This window comes from Mesocricetus auratus, unplaced genomic scaffold, assembly GCF_017639785.1.
Source record: "Mesocricetus auratus isolate SY011 unplaced genomic scaffold, BCM_Maur_2.0 Super-Scaffold_100007, whole genome shotgun sequence".
NCBI lineage: Eukaryota > Metazoa > Chordata > Mammalia > Rodentia > Cricetidae > Mesocricetus > Mesocricetus auratus.
This window is the reverse complement of record NW_024429191.1, coordinates 77,963,341-77,980,131: the sequence shown is the minus strand read 5'-3', so window position 1 is coordinate 77,980,131 and position 16,791 is coordinate 77,963,341. Positions and strand designations below refer to the sequence as shown.

The 16,791-nt window shown below is 54.5% G+C and overlaps 1 protein-coding gene across 2 annotated transcripts; it reads left to right on the top strand.

Annotated features, from left to right (window-relative positions):
* Nucleotides 1-8,180: 8,180 nt before the first annotated feature.
* Nucleotides 8,181-16,311, top strand: Hap1 (huntingtin associated protein 1). Of its 2 annotated transcripts, none has more exons than XM_013126216.3 (11): nt 8,181-8,815; nt 9,725-9,801; nt 10,119-10,235; nt 10,471-10,673; nt 10,881-10,980; nt 11,070-11,136; nt 11,737-11,867; nt 12,224-12,286; nt 12,530-12,667; nt 12,782-12,873; nt 14,065-16,311. In XM_013126216.3, the coding sequence occupies exons 1-11, from the start codon at nt 8,263-8,265 to the stop codon at nt 14,513-14,515; spliced, it is 1,992 nt and encodes a 663-aa protein (XP_012981670.2). In that variant the 5' UTR covers nt 8,181-8,262; the 3' UTR covers nt 14,516-16,311. The 2 variants fall into 2 exon arrangements, with proteins under 2 accessions (XP_012981670.2, XP_005087431.2); XM_005087374.4 differs by having other exon boundaries at nt 8,188-8,815; nt 12,533-12,667.
* The last annotated feature ends 480 nt before the right edge of the window (nt 16,312-16,791 follow it).

Genomic DNA, 16,791 nt, shown 5'->3' with positions numbered 1-16,791 from the left:
ATGCCCCAGCTCAAACAGTGAGGATAGAAAGGACAAATTCCTTCCTCTACCTTTTGTTTTAGTTGGGTCCAACTGGAAGATGGCCACCCGCATACAGTACCACAAGCTCCTTGACAGAGTCCCTGGACTGGAACGCTTGCCCCTCACTCGCATCCTTTCAAGGGTCCTGCTCTTCGCCAGGCTCTCTTCAAGGCTCTGGGAATCCTTTTTTTTTTTTTTTTTTTTTTTTTTTGGTTTTTCGAGACAGGGTTTCTCTGTGGCTTTGGAGGCTGTCCTGGAACTAGCTCTGTAGACCAGGCTGGTCTCGAACTCACAGAGATCTACCTGCCTCTGCCTCCCGAGTGCTGGGATTAAAGGCGTGCGCCACTAACGCCCGGCTGGCTCTGGGAATCTTGGTATCCACTGTGCTTTCCTGTTGTTAGCAGCATTATGCTTTGGGGCCTGGGGTCATTCCAAGTCAGGAGAGCAATGATGTCACCATATCCAAGAAGGGCACCAGGGAGAGCATTGATAAGACTCAGAGCCCTGACCTGGCGGGGGGAGTGGGGAGAGACGGTGGCTTGCTGTGTCCAGCTGGGACAGCAACAGCCACCAGATGTCAATGGCTGTTAAACCAAATGGTTTTGACTGTTAAGCCAAAGCTGGTGGTGCATTCTGACCCTGGAGATCTTGGTAGTGGGAGCAACTGCGCCTGGAAGGCACAGTGACCTTCTGGGGGTGATTGTGTCCCAGAACCACACATGGAGAACAAAGGCCTCACCCCTACCTCAGGCTCCTTTCAGCTCTGTGCTCAGAGCTCATCTGGAGGAGCCCTTGTACCTCCCCTTTGTGCTGGGGTTAGAGAGGGCATCTCACCTCTCTTTTTTTTTTTTTTTTGGTTTTTCGAGACAGGGTTTCTCTGTGGCTTTGGAGGCTGTCCTGGAACTCACTCTGTAGACCAGGCTGGCCTCACCTCTCTTTTTTTTTTCAACTGGGTCTTTAGGTTGGCACCATGCTGTCTGATTAACAAGGTTGGGAATACTTTCTACTTTTGAGGCTGCCAGAGTCCAGGGACCCTGCCTGGAACTTGATTTGCTGCCGGTGCTGACAACAGTTGTTTGCGGAATCCTGATGAATGCCAAGAGCTATACCACATCAGTCAATGGCCAGAGTTTTTCCCAGTGTATGGGAGGAAGGGCAACAGTACTCAGAGAGGTAGGAAATGCCTCTGAGGCAGAACAGCTAGCAAGAGCCCCAGAGTTGGCCTTTGAATCCCAGATGCCAGACTCTCTCCCAAGCGGCTTCCCGGTTCTCCCAAGATGGGACCTGGTCCAGGCCTCCATTGACATTCTAGTCCAATGTGTCCAAATGCAGGCTGGGCAGCCTACAATGCCAGCTCAAACCAGGAAGGAGAAGCCCAAGGCAGCCTGTCACACCTCTCCAGAGCTGAGAGGTACTCCTCCCCAAAGGCAGAGCTACCTACCAACAGAAGTGAGGCTCAGTTCATTCCTGTAATCTCAGCTACTTAAGGAACAGACGCAGGAGTATTGTGAGTTCAAGACCTGCCTGGACAGATTAGTTACTTCAAAATAGGAAGGAAGGGGCTGGGGAGATGGCTCAGAGCACTGGCTGCTTTTAGGGAAGAGGGAGGGCTATGAAGATCTGTCCTGTGGAGAACATCAGATTATCTTGGACCTCTTCAGCCCTTCCTCAAGCCTCGGAATAAAGTGGTTTGACAGCCCCCATCCCCCAAAAAGCAATGGGTGGTTTTCCAGAAGATCCAGGTTCGACTCTCAGCACCTACAGAGCAGCTCACAACTTTCTTTCTTTCTTTCTTTCTTTCTTTCTTTCTTTCTTTCTTTCTTTCTTTTGTTTTTTGTTTTTAGAGACAGAGTTTCTCTGTATTGTTTTGGAGCCTGTCCTGGCACTCGCTCTGTGGACCAGCTGGCCTCGAATTTACAGAGACCCACCTGCCTCTGCCTCCGGAGTGCTGGGATTAAAGGCGGCTCACAACTTTCTGTAACCGGGAGTTCTGAGGCCTTCTGGCACCTCCCCATGCACCCACACCCAGTGTCTATCCTAGTGTATTTACTGAACACCTAATTATAGTTCGAAGCACATAAAAGCGAACAAAACAGATGCTGCCCTCCTGGCTGGTGAATGGAGAGGGAAACTTGCTCCGCAGATGGTGAACATCAGGAGATGAACAAGGAGTCTGGGTGAGGACCGGAGAGCTTCCTAGAATCAGCTCAGAGAGGGAGTAGGGACAGCACACAAGACCCCGTCGGCGGCGGAGGTCTCAGTGCACGAGCCAGCCAGTGAGGTGTCAGGGAGCGAGGCTGTTAGGAGTCAGAAATCATTCGACCTGAGACACACACCTCTCTGCTCCCTAGAGCTTGCTCTCCTGGACCGGGCATCTCGCCCTTCCAGAATATAGCCAGCAGGGGGCGCGAGATACAGACAGCCGCTTATGTAGGTGCTCGTCGGGCAAGCACAGCCTGAATCCTGGGGGATCCGAAGGCCTCTGAGCCCCAAGATTTTGACTGGATTCTGAAAGGAGAGGTAACGGGAAAGGGGAGGGGCTCAGAGAGGAGGGAATAGCGGGGAGGAGGCCTCCTCCAACCTCAGTCCTTGGTCATTTAGAAAGGAATCCTGGGGCTTTGCTCTGACCCTCGGCGACCCTGCTGGTGACTTGGGAGGCAGAGGGAGGGTACTGAGCTACCCAAGGCGGGGAATTAGGGGAACTATGCCCCCAAGTTCATGGATGGGGAGAATTAGGTGTGAGGGTTTATATCTCCCCACTCCCGCTCATCAGGGGTCGGAGAGGACACAAGGGAGAGATGGCACAAGGCCTCAGTTCCTCAGGACATCCCTGTAACAGACAGTGAGCAGGATCAGAGCCCCCCCCCCCCACACACACACTCTGGGTCGCCTGGCGGTGGCTTCTCCATCCTTCCTCAGCCAGGTGAATGAGCCAGCCCAGGGGTGAAGCCGAGTGCGGGCTGACACTGCCCTCTGGAGGCCACAGTCAGAATTGCCTGATTCCAATGCCCTGGCCTCTAAAGAGTTCTCTAATTTCACCTTTCTGTTCCGTCTCCCTCCTTAGACTTCCCAGGGGCCTCAAGGCCACTTCTCCATGTACGTGGAGATGTCTGTTTCACAGGAATTTAATGAGCGCTTACGGCGTGTCCTGTTCTGTGTTCAGTGTAAGCTGCAAGTGACCAGACACAGAGAGACTGCCTGGAAAGCTGTGGCCTCATGAGGGCTGGCCTGGGCAGACGTCAAAAGAGACACCTCCTCTTCCAACTCACTTTCCACAGCAAACACCGAGACTGTCTCACCGGCAAGCGTTTTTTGCTGACAATGAAAACAAGTATACCCTGGGGAACGGTGGCCCATTTCTCTGATCCCAGCTCTTTGCCAGGTTGAGGCAGGAGGATCAAAAGTTTGAGGGGGGACTTATGAGATGGTGAGCAGTTTAGAGTACCGGTTTGCTCTTCCAGAGATCCCGCTTGGCCTCCTGAGTGCTAGGCTGCACATTGCTACTTCTGCAAATAGCTTCTTATGGCCCCCAGGAAACTCACGGGTTCAATAAATTGAACTTGGGGGGGTTCGATCATCTCTCCTCTCCTCTCCTCTCTTCCCTTCTCCTCTCCTCCCCTCCCCTTCCTTCCTCTCCCCTCCCTTCCCCTCCTCCCTTCTCCTCTTCCCTCCCTTCCCCTCCTCCCTTCTCCTCTCCCCTCCCTTCCCCTCCTCCCTTCTCCTCTCCCCTTCCTTCCCCTCCCCTCCTCTCCCCTCCCTTCCCCTCCTCTCCCCTTCCTTCCCCTCCTCCCTTCTCCTCTCCCCTTCCTTCCCCTCCCTCCTCTCCCCTCCTCTCCCCTCCCCTCTCCTCCCTTCTCCTCTCCCCTCCCTTCCTCTCCCCTCCCCTCTCCTCCCTTCTCCTCTCCCCTCCCTTCCCCTCCCCTCCTCTCCCCTCCCTTCTCCTCTCCTCTCCCTTCCTCTCCTCTCCTCTCCTCTCCTCTCCCCTCCTCTCCCCTCCTCTCCTCTCCTCCCCTCCCCTCCCTCTCTGTATCAGAATGTAAAGCTCTTAAAGATCTCAGCTACTGCTCCGGTGCCACATCTCTCTGCTTCCTGCCATGAGTAAAATTAACTGCCCTCAGTTAAATATTTTCTTATACGAGCTGCCTTGGTCCTGTGTCTCTTCACAGCAATAGACCAGTAACTAAGACATCCCCGTAATCCCAGCACTAGAAAGATAAGGCAGGAGAATTTCAAGTTTGAGGCTAGCCTGCACACATAGAGAGTTCCAGACCAGCTTGAATTACATAACAAGATCCTGTCTCCATCTCTGTGAGTTCGAGGCCAGGCTGGACCGACAGCCTCGAAAACAATACGGAGAAACCCTGTCTCGAAAAACAAAAACAAAAAAAAAAAAAGATCCTGTCTCCAAAAAGGTAGATCGGGACCTGGAGAGATGGCTTACTGTTAAGAGCACTTTTTTTTGTTTGTTTGTTTTGTTTTGCTTTTGTTTTTTGTTTTTGTTTTTCCCCCGAGACAGGGTTTCTCTGTGTAACAGCCTTAGCTGTCCTGGAACTCACTCTGTAGACCAAACTGGCCTCGAACTCACAGAGATCCGCCTGCCTCTGCCTCCCGAGTGCTGGGATTAAAGGCATGCGCCACCATCGCCCTGCTAAAAGCGCTTGTTCTTTGGGAGGACCTGGGTTCAGTTCCCAGCACCTATATGGTGGGTCACAACCATCTGTAGCTCCAGTTCCAGAGGATCCAATGCCCTTGTCTGGCCTCCTTGGGCACCAGGCATGCATGTGGTACATTCAAGTAAAACACCCATACACATAAAAGTAACAAATAAATCTTTAAAAAGATTGATGATGAGTAGATCGGTAGATGGGGCAAGAGAGGGGGATAGAGAGAGAGACCAAGGGAAAGGAGGGAAAGAAATAGCAGGTAGGGGTTGGGAGGGGTCCACGTTCAGCAGGGTGCCATTGTTTTATTTTGTCTCCCTGCTATTGCAGGAGTTGAGTGTGAAGCAATATTTCAAAACTAACCTGATTGGAGAGAATGGTCTCTTTGATAACGGGCAGATGACCCCTATGGGGCAGATAAGTATGGGAAAGATGTGAGATTAGGAGGTGAAGCGGGAGCAGGGACAGTCACCAGTCAGGAGTAGGAAGCACTGGTCCCCAGGGTGGGAGCAGGGACAGTCACCAGTCAGGAGTAGGAAGCACTGGTCCCCAGGGTGGGAGGCTGCTTGAGGAAGAGAAGGAGTCTGAGTGAGCCCTGAGCACTGACAGCCCAGGTGTGTGCTGGGACGCAAAACGACCATTCAATGGGTGATTTTCTCCATCCTCTGAGAGTGGATACTTCCTGTTTCTCTTAATCATACCTCTTTGTAGCTTTCTGAGAACCTCGTAAAATCCATGACGATCTGACTTCTTTTCTTTTCTTTTTTTTTTCTTTTTTTTTTTTTTTTTTGGTTTTTCAAGACAGGGTTTCTCTGTGGCTTTGGAGGCTGTCCTGGAACTCGCTCTGTAGACCTCGAACTCACAGAGATCCGCCTGCCTCTGCCTCCCGAGTGCTGGGATTAAAGGCATGCGCCACCAACGCCCTGCTACTTCTTTTCTTTTTTAAAAAATATTTATTTATTATGTATACAGTGCTCTGTCTGCATGTATGCCTTGCACCAGGAGAGGGCACCAGATCTCATTACAGACAGTTGTGAGCCACCATGTGGTTGCTAGGACCTGAACTCAGGACCTATGGAAGAGCAGCCAGTACTTTTAACTGCTGAGCCATCTCTCCAGACTGACTTGTCTTCTTATCTATCTGCCTCTCCTCTAGACTCTAAAATTCCAGGAGAGCAGAGCTGGAGTGTCTCTCGTTCCTGCTCTAGCCCTAGTCTAGTGCAGTACCTGGCGTATAGAAAAGGCACTCAGAGCCTGGAGATGGCTCGGTGGGTAAGCGTGCTTGCTGTACAAGCATGAGGACCTGAGTCTGGATCTCCAGTGTCAGACATATTCAAATGCCAATGCCTCTTGATAGGGTACCGATGGAGGGGGACTTTCTTTTTGAGTTGTCTCTCTTGTTCCAGGCTGTGTGAAAACCTGACCCCAAAGGCACTAGGAGCCTCTATGCTAGGCAAAAACTTTGGGTGTCAGCCCTATCTAGGGCTCAGGCCAGGATGGATGGCCATGAAGAGGGGGTGCCAGAGTTCCTTAGCCTAGGTAGTGTATTATGAAAGGCTGGACTAGCAATAACAGAATGTATCTGGATCCAGGAGGGGCTAGGGTTGGTGTGTGGGATGTGTGGGGTGTGGGGAGCGGAATACTACAGCAGTCTGAGAGGGGCAAACACTCAGCTTGGAGAACAGAAGAGCTGAGCAGATGAATATTTGAACAACACTTAATTTTTTTTTGAGATAAGGTCTCGCTCTGTACCTTTAGCTGGCCTGGAACTTGCCATAATTGAGACATATTTAAAATGCAAGTTCAAACTGGGTATGCTTGTAATCCCAGTTCAAGAAAAGCTGAGGCAGGAGAATTGAGGCCAGCCTGGGCAACATAGTGAATTAAAAAAATAATGTATTTAAATTTATTTTATGTGCTTTGATGTAAGATGTCAGATCCCTGGCACTGGAGTTACAGACAGTTGTGAGCTGCCATGTGGTTGCTGGGAATTGAACCCAGGTCCTCTGGAAGTTAAGTGCTCTTAACTACTGAACCATCTCTCCAGCCCCACATACTGATTTTTAAGCTAACCTGGACTACATAATGGGACCATCTCTCAAAAGAAAATGGGTGGTGGTGGGGGGCTGGAGAGATGGCTCAGCGGTTGGGAGGACAGGCTGCATTTCCAGAGGACCTGGCTTCTTTTCCCAGCTCACAGCCATCTGTAAGTCCCGTTCTAGGGGATCTGATGCCCTCTTCTGGCCTCTGTGGACAACAGGCGTGCAAGTGCTGCACAGACAGACAGGCAGGCAACACACACACACACACACACACACACACACACACACCAAACAAGCCAATATGTAGGGAACTGGGTAGATGGCTCATGGCTCAAGGGACAAACTGCTGTGTAAGCATGAGGGCCTGTATTTAGATCCCTGGCGCCCATATAAGGCACCTGTTGATAAACCTCAGGGTTGAGGGTGGGGTGGAGTTAAGCAGATGCCTGAGGCTCACTGGCCAGTCTAGTCAAAGCACTGAACATGAGGTCCAGTGAGAGACCTTGTCTCGGAAAACGATAGACAACCCCTGATGTTGACCACCCACAAACAAGGACACATTCACACACCACATACAACAACTTAAAATCAGCAGGGCATGGTGGCACAGAGCTTTAATCCCAGCACTCAGGAGGCAGACATGTTTGTAAAAAGGTAAAGTCAGTAGGTTTGGCAACTGGAAGACGGTGGAGGAGAATGGAGGACATCAAGAATGATTTTGAGACCTCAGTCAATGAATCACCCGTCTCCTTTTAGCCTGTCTCCCAGTCTAAACGCATAGAAATGGCTACTGCCCTGCTTAGCTCCCACCGCTACCCCCAGTTCGTTCGGGGCTTAGGTATCCAATTTTCTGGGGAGCACACCATCTATAGGCTGAAGAGCACGGGTCTTGAAGACCGACATCGGTCCTTTCAGACCTCGGGATAACGGATGCTTTGGGGAGAGGGGTGTGTGGGCGCTCGGGGGACGGGGGAGGGATCCTGGAAGAGTGGTCACAGCTAAACATTTTAGCGGGATCTCCTCAGAAGATGCTCATTCTGGAATCTCTGAAGAACAGGACGGTAGGCCTTGCGAATCAGGGTTGGAAGTAAAGAACGAGTGAACGCCCCAAGATGGAAGATGTCCAGGGGCGAGTGCGGGAGTGTGAGCGCGAGGACCTGTGGGTGACACGCAACACGTTGAAAGCCATAACCAGAGTTTGCATTTCTCGCTTAATCCACCTGGGAAGACACTGGCGTACTGCCCTGACTCGCAGGTCACCCTGGCCTCTATTCAACGTTGGGTACGACAACAGAGAAGGCAGCTGGAAGCCAGAGGGGCGGGAGAGTGCGCGGGTGGCGGGGAAGCCGGGAGGGGGGAGCTGCTTCTAGACAGAAGCTCGGGGTCCCTCGGCCCAAGTCCAGGGAAGCGACGGCTTTGGACAGAACCATTCTCAGAGGATGGAAGGGGGACAGGAGCCCTTCACCGTGAACCAGATCCCTCAGAACCAACTGGGAACTCGGTCATCTCTTTCTTTCATCTTTTTGCTTCTTTGTATCATGTTCCGTGGCCATTGTTGCTCTCTCTGCCACGATCCTGAGTCCTCAGAACCGACACTTGATCTTCTCTCACCCCCAGCAACACGCGTGGTACAGCCCAGCGGAGCCCGCTCCAGCACAGGTTATAAAGGCTCGGCTGCGGCAGCCCACTGCGGAGTCAAGATGCGCCCGAAGGAACAGGTGCAAAGCGGGGTCGGGGACGGGCCGGGGACGGGGGACCCAGAAGCAGGCACCCCCGCGACCCAGCCTGCGGCCAGTCCGGCCCCAGAGCCCTCGGCGGAGCCCAAACCTGCTCCGGCGCAGGGAACCGGGTCCAGACAGCGAGCTCCAGGATCCCGAGTCAAGTCAGGAAGCTTTTGTCGATCCATGATCGTCGGCAATTCGGACGCACCATGGACCCGCTACGTATTCCAGGGGCCTTATGGTCCCCGGGCCACTGGCCTGGGCTCTGGAAAGGCCGAGGGGATCTGGAAGACACCAGCCGCGTACATCGGCAGGAGGCCCGGCGTGTCCGGCCCTGAGCGCGCGGCGTTTATTCGAGAGCTGCAGGAAGGTAAACTGAGTCTGTGGGACCCCCGCACTGGCTGCTACTAGGGCATCTCCGGAGAGGAGGGGCCCACCGACTCAAGCGCCCCGCCCCCGCGAGATCGCTGTCCGCGGTATCTGTTTAGTCTCCCTTTCCCCATCTCTTCCTCTCTTTCGGGGTCCACGATTTTTGCGGGTGCGTCAGTCAGGTAGATCCAGGGCTTGCGCGCTCCCCGCCCCCTCTTCGCGCCTGTTGCTGTGCAGATCTGCGCACTCTCAATGCCCCCTCCCCGTCTACTGCAGTGCCAGCAGAGGGGCGGGGGCTGCCGGAGGCAGCTGCTGGCCGCTCTCTGAGCGTGCGCTAGCCCGTGGGATCAGCCTGCGTGGGTGGTTGGAGGGGGGGGAGCTTTTGACCACTACTTGACTGAAGGGTCTGGGTAGTGCTTTCCTGGAGCAAGGCTGAGGCGGGAGGAGTGGGCGGAGCACTGGACTTCTGTCCCTCCTCTTCTGGGCGGGGGCAATTTTAGACTCTGGGGCCGCAGAAGTCTCCTTGGCCCACTTGTCATACGCAACAGGTGTAAGATGGCTGACTGCATCTGTTTTTATGACCGAGGAGGCCCCAAGTGAGCTGGCTTTGCTGCGGATTGGGTCAGGCATGAGGCATCAGTCTGCAGCTGTATTTCCCCTGACTTTATATCTCTAGTGACCAAGGACCTCGGGGTCCTCGGAGTCCAGTTCCTGAACCGGGAGAATGGTTTTGCTCTTACAGCACCCAGGCCCCTCCTGAGGAAGCAGGGGTGCTGAGACCCGGAGCTGTGGAGAGGGTGCTAGGGCCGGATGATCTCAGTCTCCTGGCTCCATGACCTTTGGTGCGAGGGACTGTGAGCAGCCTCGGCTCCTTTCCCTGACCCACTCAGGCTTTTCTTTCCTCCTGCAGCACTGTGTCCTAACCCACCTCCCACGAAGAAGATCACCGAAGATGATATCAAAGTGATGCTGTATTTGCTGGAAGAGGTGGGTATTGCCTTCCTCATCCAGGCCAGCCCTCGTTTTAACTGCCCTGCAGTGCATAGGGATTTTGTCTGTTTTTCTATTTGCCTGGGGGCCAGCTTGAGGGCCCCTCTCCTGGAAAGCAAGTGGCTGATCTTATTTTCCCCTCCGTGGTGGGAAACTGAGTCACACCCCAGGGTTGGTGAATAGTCTCTGATCTAGCACCTGGACTACTGGGTGTTGGAGAAGCTTTCTTCTTGTAGCCTAGCCCCGGTTTCTCCCTCCTGTTTGGGAGGTCCCAGAAACTGGGAACGTATGAATGGGTGGCTCTCCTTTTGCAGAAAGAACGGGACCTGAACACAGCCGCTCGCATCGGCCAGTCCCTGGTGAAACAGAACAGTGTTTTGATGGAGGAGAATAACAAGCTGGAAACCATGCTGGGCTCAGCCAGGGAGGAGGTATCTGGGTACCTAAAGGAGAAGGGGAGGGGTCAGTGTGTTCTGGTCAGCCAGGGAGGAGGTATCTGGGTACCTAAAGGGGAAGGGGAGGGGTCAGTGTGTTCTGGTCAGCCAGGGAGGAGGTATCTGGGTACCTAAAGGGGAAGGGGAGGGGCCAGTGTGTTCTCTCCCCCAAACAAGCACCCGATTTTTGCCTTCCTCCTCACCTTTCATTGGCTTCCCTCTCCTCCCCTAGATCTTACAACTCCGGAAGCAGGTGAACCTGCGAGATGACCTCCTTCAGCTCTACTCGGACTCCGATGATGAGGAGGAGGAGGACGAGGAGGAGGAAGAGGAGGACGAGGAGGAGGAGGAAGAGGGAGAGGGAGAAGGGGAGGAGCATGAAGGACAGCAGGGTCAAGATCAGCAGCACGATCATCCTTACGGTGCCCCCAAGCCGTACGTGTCCTGTCTTTGTGCCTGGACCATCCCTTCTCGGAGCCTCTGTTGCTCATTTGTAGGCAGGGGCAGAGACAGCCTGCCAGCAGAGCCGTTGGGACTTGCTGACAGTGCCACCCTCATCCAATGTGGGGAAGCCTTGGGGACGGGGATCTGCCATCCTTCCCGCCCCTCCCCACACACTGACTCTCACCGCCCTGTTACCAGGCCCCCTAAGGTGGAGACACAGCACTGCTGCCCACAGCTGGAAGCCCTGCAGCAGAAGCTGAGGCTCTTGGAGGAAGAGAATGACCACCTTCGAGAGGAGGTGAGGACAGGGAGGAGGGCATGAGGAGGTCATGCCCTTTGGCAGGGGGTGGTGACAAGCCTTGCCCCTTCCTCTTTCCCTCCCTCCAGGCCTCTCACCTTGACAACCTGGAGGACGAGGAGCAGATGCTCATTCTGGAATGCGTGGAGCAGTTCTGTACGTGACACTGTCGTTCGGGGTAGGGCACTGTCCCCAGGGGTGATGGAAAGAATTCAGGGTTTTGGAGACTGGAGATCTGAGCTGAGGTCCTGGCTCTGGGACTTGCAGCTGTGTAAGTGAAGACAGATCCCTCGGCTCCTCCGAATGCGCCTCTTTAGGAGTAGTATTAATAGCCACGGCCCGCTGCTCGTCTTCTGAGACTTTATGAAGATCAGGCGAAGCACTGTTGCCGTGCGTCGTGGGGCTCACTTAACCAGTGGCTCCTTCCAGAGCCGCTCTCAGGCTTTGCAGCATTGGTTGAGTGGGATGCTCCACCCGTGATGCCCCTTTGTCCACCGCTGTCCCCCATTGACACTGGCTCCATTGTAGCCCATACTATTTGGGATTGTGAGTTCCTTTCGCCAGCTGCCTGTCTCCACCGTACTGAGCTTGGTGTGGGCTGGGATCAGGTCTTACCAGCCACACCCCCCAGTCCCTGCTCTGCGTTATGAAGCTGTTTCTGAAGAAGACCTGAGCAGAGAGTGCCAAAGCCCCATGGGACCCCTGAGGGGCGGGACAGAGGCCCAGAGCCTGGACCGGCCTGTGCTTGCTCCGTAGCTGAAGCCAGCCAGCAGATGGCAGAGCTGTCGGAGGTGCTGGTGCTGAGGCTGGAGAGCTATGAGCGGCAGCAGAAGGAGATCACCCAGCTGCAGGCCGAGATCGCCAAGCTACAACAGCGGTGTCAGTCGGTAAGCTGCCCCGTGGAGGCCCCTTGCCCTTATCAAGGCTCCGTGGGACCCGAGCCTCCTCCCGCTGCTCTGCCTTCCGTAGCGCTGGGCTCTGCCAGGTCCAAAGGCCTTCCCTGTGATAACTAGATTGCCATTCAACCTGCCCAGTCATGTCCCTAACCGAGCCCTCACAGGATCTCTGTCCCAGGTACTCTCCCAGGTACCAGGCTGCATGACCTTCATTTCGTGACTCTGATTCAATGTGACTTCTTCCTAAAAGGACTGTCAAAGACTCCCTGATGTGGGAAGACTTTTGGGGCAGGGAGTACAGGAGTGGGAGGCTTTGGTGGGGTCTCACACTTCCTGGTTCCTTCCAGTATGGAGCCCAGAATGAGAAACTGCAGCAGCAGCTGGCTTCGGAGAAAGGAGTCCACTCAGAGGTGAGGTTCCATGTGTCCCCGACCCAGATCTGGGATGTAGGCCCCTGGGGACTGCTGGCTCAGCTCCCACCCTGACCGGCTGGCTTATGGTTTAGCAGGTAGCAGCTCATTTGAGGCCTGAATGGAAAGGGTCTTGTCCAGGGTCACCCTGAATCTCACTCACTGTTTGGATCTAGAGGGGGGTCCTTGCCTCTGCCTAACGTGAGAGCAGGCAGAGCCTGACTGGGCACCCCCGGATCCTAGCAGAGCCTTTGGGAGGGCTCCTACATGCAAGATTATGGGAGCAGGCTTCGTGAGCGCCACGAGGGTGGGAAGAGCCAGCGCCATCGCTCCTCGATGCCTGCGGGTTCTGTCACCCACTACGGATACAGCGTGCCTCTGGTGAGGATGCCCCTTTGATCTCGGGGTGCCCTGTGTTTCAGCCCTGCTGCCTGGTTTCTGCCCTCAGATTTTTTTCTGTGAGTGTGGGGGTGGAATGTCTCCCCTCTGTTGTAGGATGCCCTTCCGAGTTTCCCAGAGACGCTGGCTGAGGAGCTCCGAACGTCCCTAAGGAAGATCATCACTGACCCCGCGTATTTCATGGAGAGGTGCGTGACTGGGATCTAGGCTTGGTTCAGCTGTGCTCACTGTAGTTCACCCAGTGGCAACTACCTTCTCTGAGGGGGGCATGATTGACCCTCATGTTCTGACCTCAGTTGCACCCATTCCCACACACTGCCTAACCCCCCCCCCTTGGGTTCTGTGTTGAATTGGTCTTTTCTACCTGAGACTTCTTTCTTTCATTTTTGTCTTTTTGAGACAGGGTTTCTCTGTGCAGCCCTGACTGTCCTGGAACTCACTCTAGACCAGGCTGGCCTTGAACTTCAATATCCTCCTGCCACTGCCTTCCCAGTACTGAGATTTAGTGTGTTACCATGTCCCGCTTCCTGTGACTTTTCAATATGTTTGTGCCCCAGGGACTTTGCAGTGTGAGCTTCCTCAGTACACTGAAGGTCCTGTTCTCTGTTTAGGACTTAGGGGATGACTGTGGGGAGACATCAAACCGGGGTAACCTGGCTAAGGGCTCCCCATCATCTGACTTCACATTGCAGCAGCCAGACAACAGCTTGTTGCTGGTTCTGTGACTGGAAAACTCTGGAAAGACGAGTTTTGGGGAGCTGCTCACCTGAAAGTTGTTTGGGGAATGCACTGTTCCCTTTTCATCCAGATGATGACCCCTGGGTGGCTGTGACACTTAAAGCTACTCTATGGAGAGACCAAGGCTTTTCTTTCCTTCACTGACCATGGACTAACCATGAATGGCCTAGTCGTTGGGAGCACCTGGGACTCAGTCCCAGTTTGGCTCCTTTGTGCCAGGGAAAGTCACCTGACCTGTGTGAGCCTGACCACAGCAGATTCATTTCTATGACAACTGGCTCTGGGATGAAGTATCCCAGTTGCCCTTTTCTAGACTGGCTGGTGGGGACTGGACAAGAGCATGGAACCTGTTTGGTACTGAGCCTCCTTCCTCCTGCTAAGAGGCACGGGCTGGGTATTATTGGATGCCTTGAAGATGAGTCTCTTCCTCTCACTCCTTGCTGGGACAGAGCTAGGGTGGATCATCAGGGTCTGCAGACTAGGACAGGGCAAGAGAACTCACAGAGAGCTGAGGGGTAGGGGTGCAGTTGGGGTGTCCTCCTCAGAAGTCCCTGGTGGCAAAGTCCTGGGGAGTGGAGTAGGTGCTAGGAAGTCCAGCGTGGGTGACAGGTGTGGGAAGACCCCGCTGTCTCCCTGCCTAGATGTGACATCCACCGCAAGGAGGAGCGAGGACAGGAGCAGGGGGTGGTGCCACCCCCCCCACCGCAGCAAGACCTCAAGCCACCTGAAGATTTCGAAACTCCAGAGGAGCTGGTGCCTGAGGAGGAGCTGGGGGCCATAGAAGAGGTGGGGACCGCTGAGGAAGGGCTGGCTGAAGAGGTGGAGCAGGCGTCTGAGGAGACCGAGGCCTGGGAGGAGGTGGAACCAGAGCTGGATGAAGCCACAAGGATGAATGTGGTGGCCTCTGCCCTGGAGGCCAGTGGCCTGGGCCCTTCCCGCCTGGACATGAAGTATGTCCTCCAGCAGCTGTCCAACTGGCAGGATGCCCATTCTAAGCGGCAGCAGAAGCAGAAGGCGGTCCCTAAAGGTGAGTGCTCCCGCGGAGAACACCCTCCTGCCAGTGGGACCAGCTTCCGGCCATCAACCTTGTGAGAGGTGAGGGTACGTGAGCCCCCCAATGCTCACTTACCTCAGCTTAGTCCCGCTCGGTGTGCTGATTTGCATGGACTTTGCATACTATTCACGTGGGCCCCTCCAGTCCCCCTCAGCGCTCATTTAGGCAGAATTTGCTTACAGTCAGCTGTCCATCCACCTTCTTTCTGGGGGCTGCACTGGGGATCAGGCTTGGACTACACGCCCCCTTCGTACCTCAGCTTCCTGTCTCTGCCCACCCTTCCCTCATCCTTCATCCCTAATATGATGCCTCAGCCTTGCAGCAAACAATGGGGGTGGGCATCTTGGAGCAACATCCCAGGGTGCTGCTCCAGGACTCTCTGGCTGGAGGAAGACAGGGCCACTCACTCTCCCAGTGCCAGGGAGGAAGAGGGACCTTCTGGTGCCACCTGAAACTGGGAGAGAGGCCTCTCTACCAGCAAGGGCCACAGTCGGACCAGTGGGTCCCCTGCCCCGTCCCCGCCCCCTGTGAGTGGGGGACTCCTGCAGGGTGGTAGAGTGGGTCAGGGGTTCCTTTGCTTATCTAGAAACCCTGGACTTTGGGAGTTACGTGCTCTGAGGAGAGGCCGGTTAGGCCCTGCCTATGAGGAGCTGTCAGCAAGTTCAGATGCTTTGGCCCTGGAGCTTTTCCTTGGGATGGTTCCTTCCATCCTCACACCCCTGTGGGTAGGCACATATGATCGTGCACCGTTTATTAGAAGAGGAACCTGAAGTTCAGAGAGCTGAGCTGACTTGTCCAAGGTCACACACCCAGGAGCAGATGTGAGCCTGTGCCTGTGTATGAGTAGTGAAACCCTAGTCTGATCTCACGGCTGCGCACAGCTCCTGCGCTCCACCTGAAGTTTGTGACTTGTTAGCGGCCTCCTTTCATGTCTGGCCGCTGTCACTCTGATTTTTTTTTTTTTTTTTGGCACCAGTGGGTGGAATATCACTGGCTGCAGCACAGTAAGTGTGTGCAGGTTGTAAATGGAGTCAGCACTTCTGCGGCTGCCAAAGGGAGACCAGCGGTGGTATTCGGTCTCCTGACACGGCCCACTGGGTCTGAGGTGGGTCAGGCTCCTGGCTCACATCCACCCGCTTCTCACCCAGGCTTTGCTGTTTCCCAGCAGCCTGCAGTGCCCCACAGACAGCTTGAGACCCCTCCTGCTGCTGCCTGGCAAGTGCTACCCTTCCTATCCTTCACGCCTGTCAGCAGGCCTTTCTCCGTCCTGACAGACCTAGGCCCAAGCTTCCACCCTCCTCTAGGACAGTCTGAAAGAACCCCAGTTCCTCATTCTGAAACTGGTGCCAAAGCTGTGGCTACTGCCCCCCCCCCCCGGGGGGCAGAAGCAACCTGTGGGCAGACTGGCTGGCTACCAGACCCAGCTCTGAGATGAGTTGTGAGTGGTCAGGGTGGGGGCCCGGGTCCCTAGGGTTGGCGGTTATTGGGGGGACTCTCTCTACCCCCTGAACCACTCACATAAAGGGACCTCCCCGGGTCTGGTTGACTTTTGGAACCTGGCTCTTTTTGCTGTCCTTCGTCCTTCTCCTGTTTCTATTACCGTGTGTAACGTGACGTGTGTCGGAGCAGGGGGGGGGGGCCTCCGCCCAGTGGCGTGTCAGTCTCCTGTGGCCTGTGAGTTTCCCTCCAGAGCTCTGCCCTTCCCACATCTTTGCTCACACATAGCTGTGGCCTCGGTGCCTGCCCTGCTGCAGTGCTTCGTAGTCTTGTAGTTGTCAGCCTTTGTACTGATGTCTGTGCCAATGTGGAAATAAAGAACTTGTGAGCTACCTGACCTGCCTCAGTGTTTCTTAGGAATCACGGTGTGTGTGTGTGTGAGTGTGTGTGTGTGAGTGTGTGTGTGTGTGAGTGTGAGTGTGTGTGTGTGTGTGTGTGTGTGTGTACATGTGTGGGCGCTTTTGGGGAACAGAGCTGTGGAGAGAAGCTGGGTTGATGCTGAATGACATACCAAGGACTCTTATTAAGTATAAGTGCATAAGATCCACTGCTGTGTGAGGGCAGATTAAGGAAGTCCTCAAATGCCTGAATAAAAGAATAACAAATATTTATTTGGGGAACACTTACACAATGAAGGTAAAGAGCTACCATGGTCTTCTGCCCCTGGAGGCACAGGATGCTGTGATACAGGATGCTGTGATAATCAGGTCTCCAACCACCACGAGACAGAGACAGAGAGAGAGAGAGAGGAGAGAGGAGAGAGAGAGCTCAAGGCCAACCTGGCCTACAGAGCCAGTTCCAGGACAGGCTCCAAAAC

What these genes read in the sequence shown, in the direction of transcription:
- Hap1 (XM_013126216.3), top strand. Translation starts at nt 8,263, where the DNA reads ATGTTCCGTGGCCATTGTTGCTCTCTCTGCCACGATCCTGAGTCCTCA. An exon ending in TATTCGAGAGCTGCAGGAAG is followed by an intron (nt 8,816 to 9,724) that starts GTAAACTGAGTC and finishes TTCCTCCTGCAG; the next exon opens with CACTGTGTCCTAACCCACCT. An exon ending in ACGGATACAGCGTGCCTCTG is followed by an intron (nt 12,668 to 12,781) that starts GTGAGGATGCCC and finishes CCTCTGTTGTAG; the next exon opens with GATGCCCTTCCGAGTTTCCC.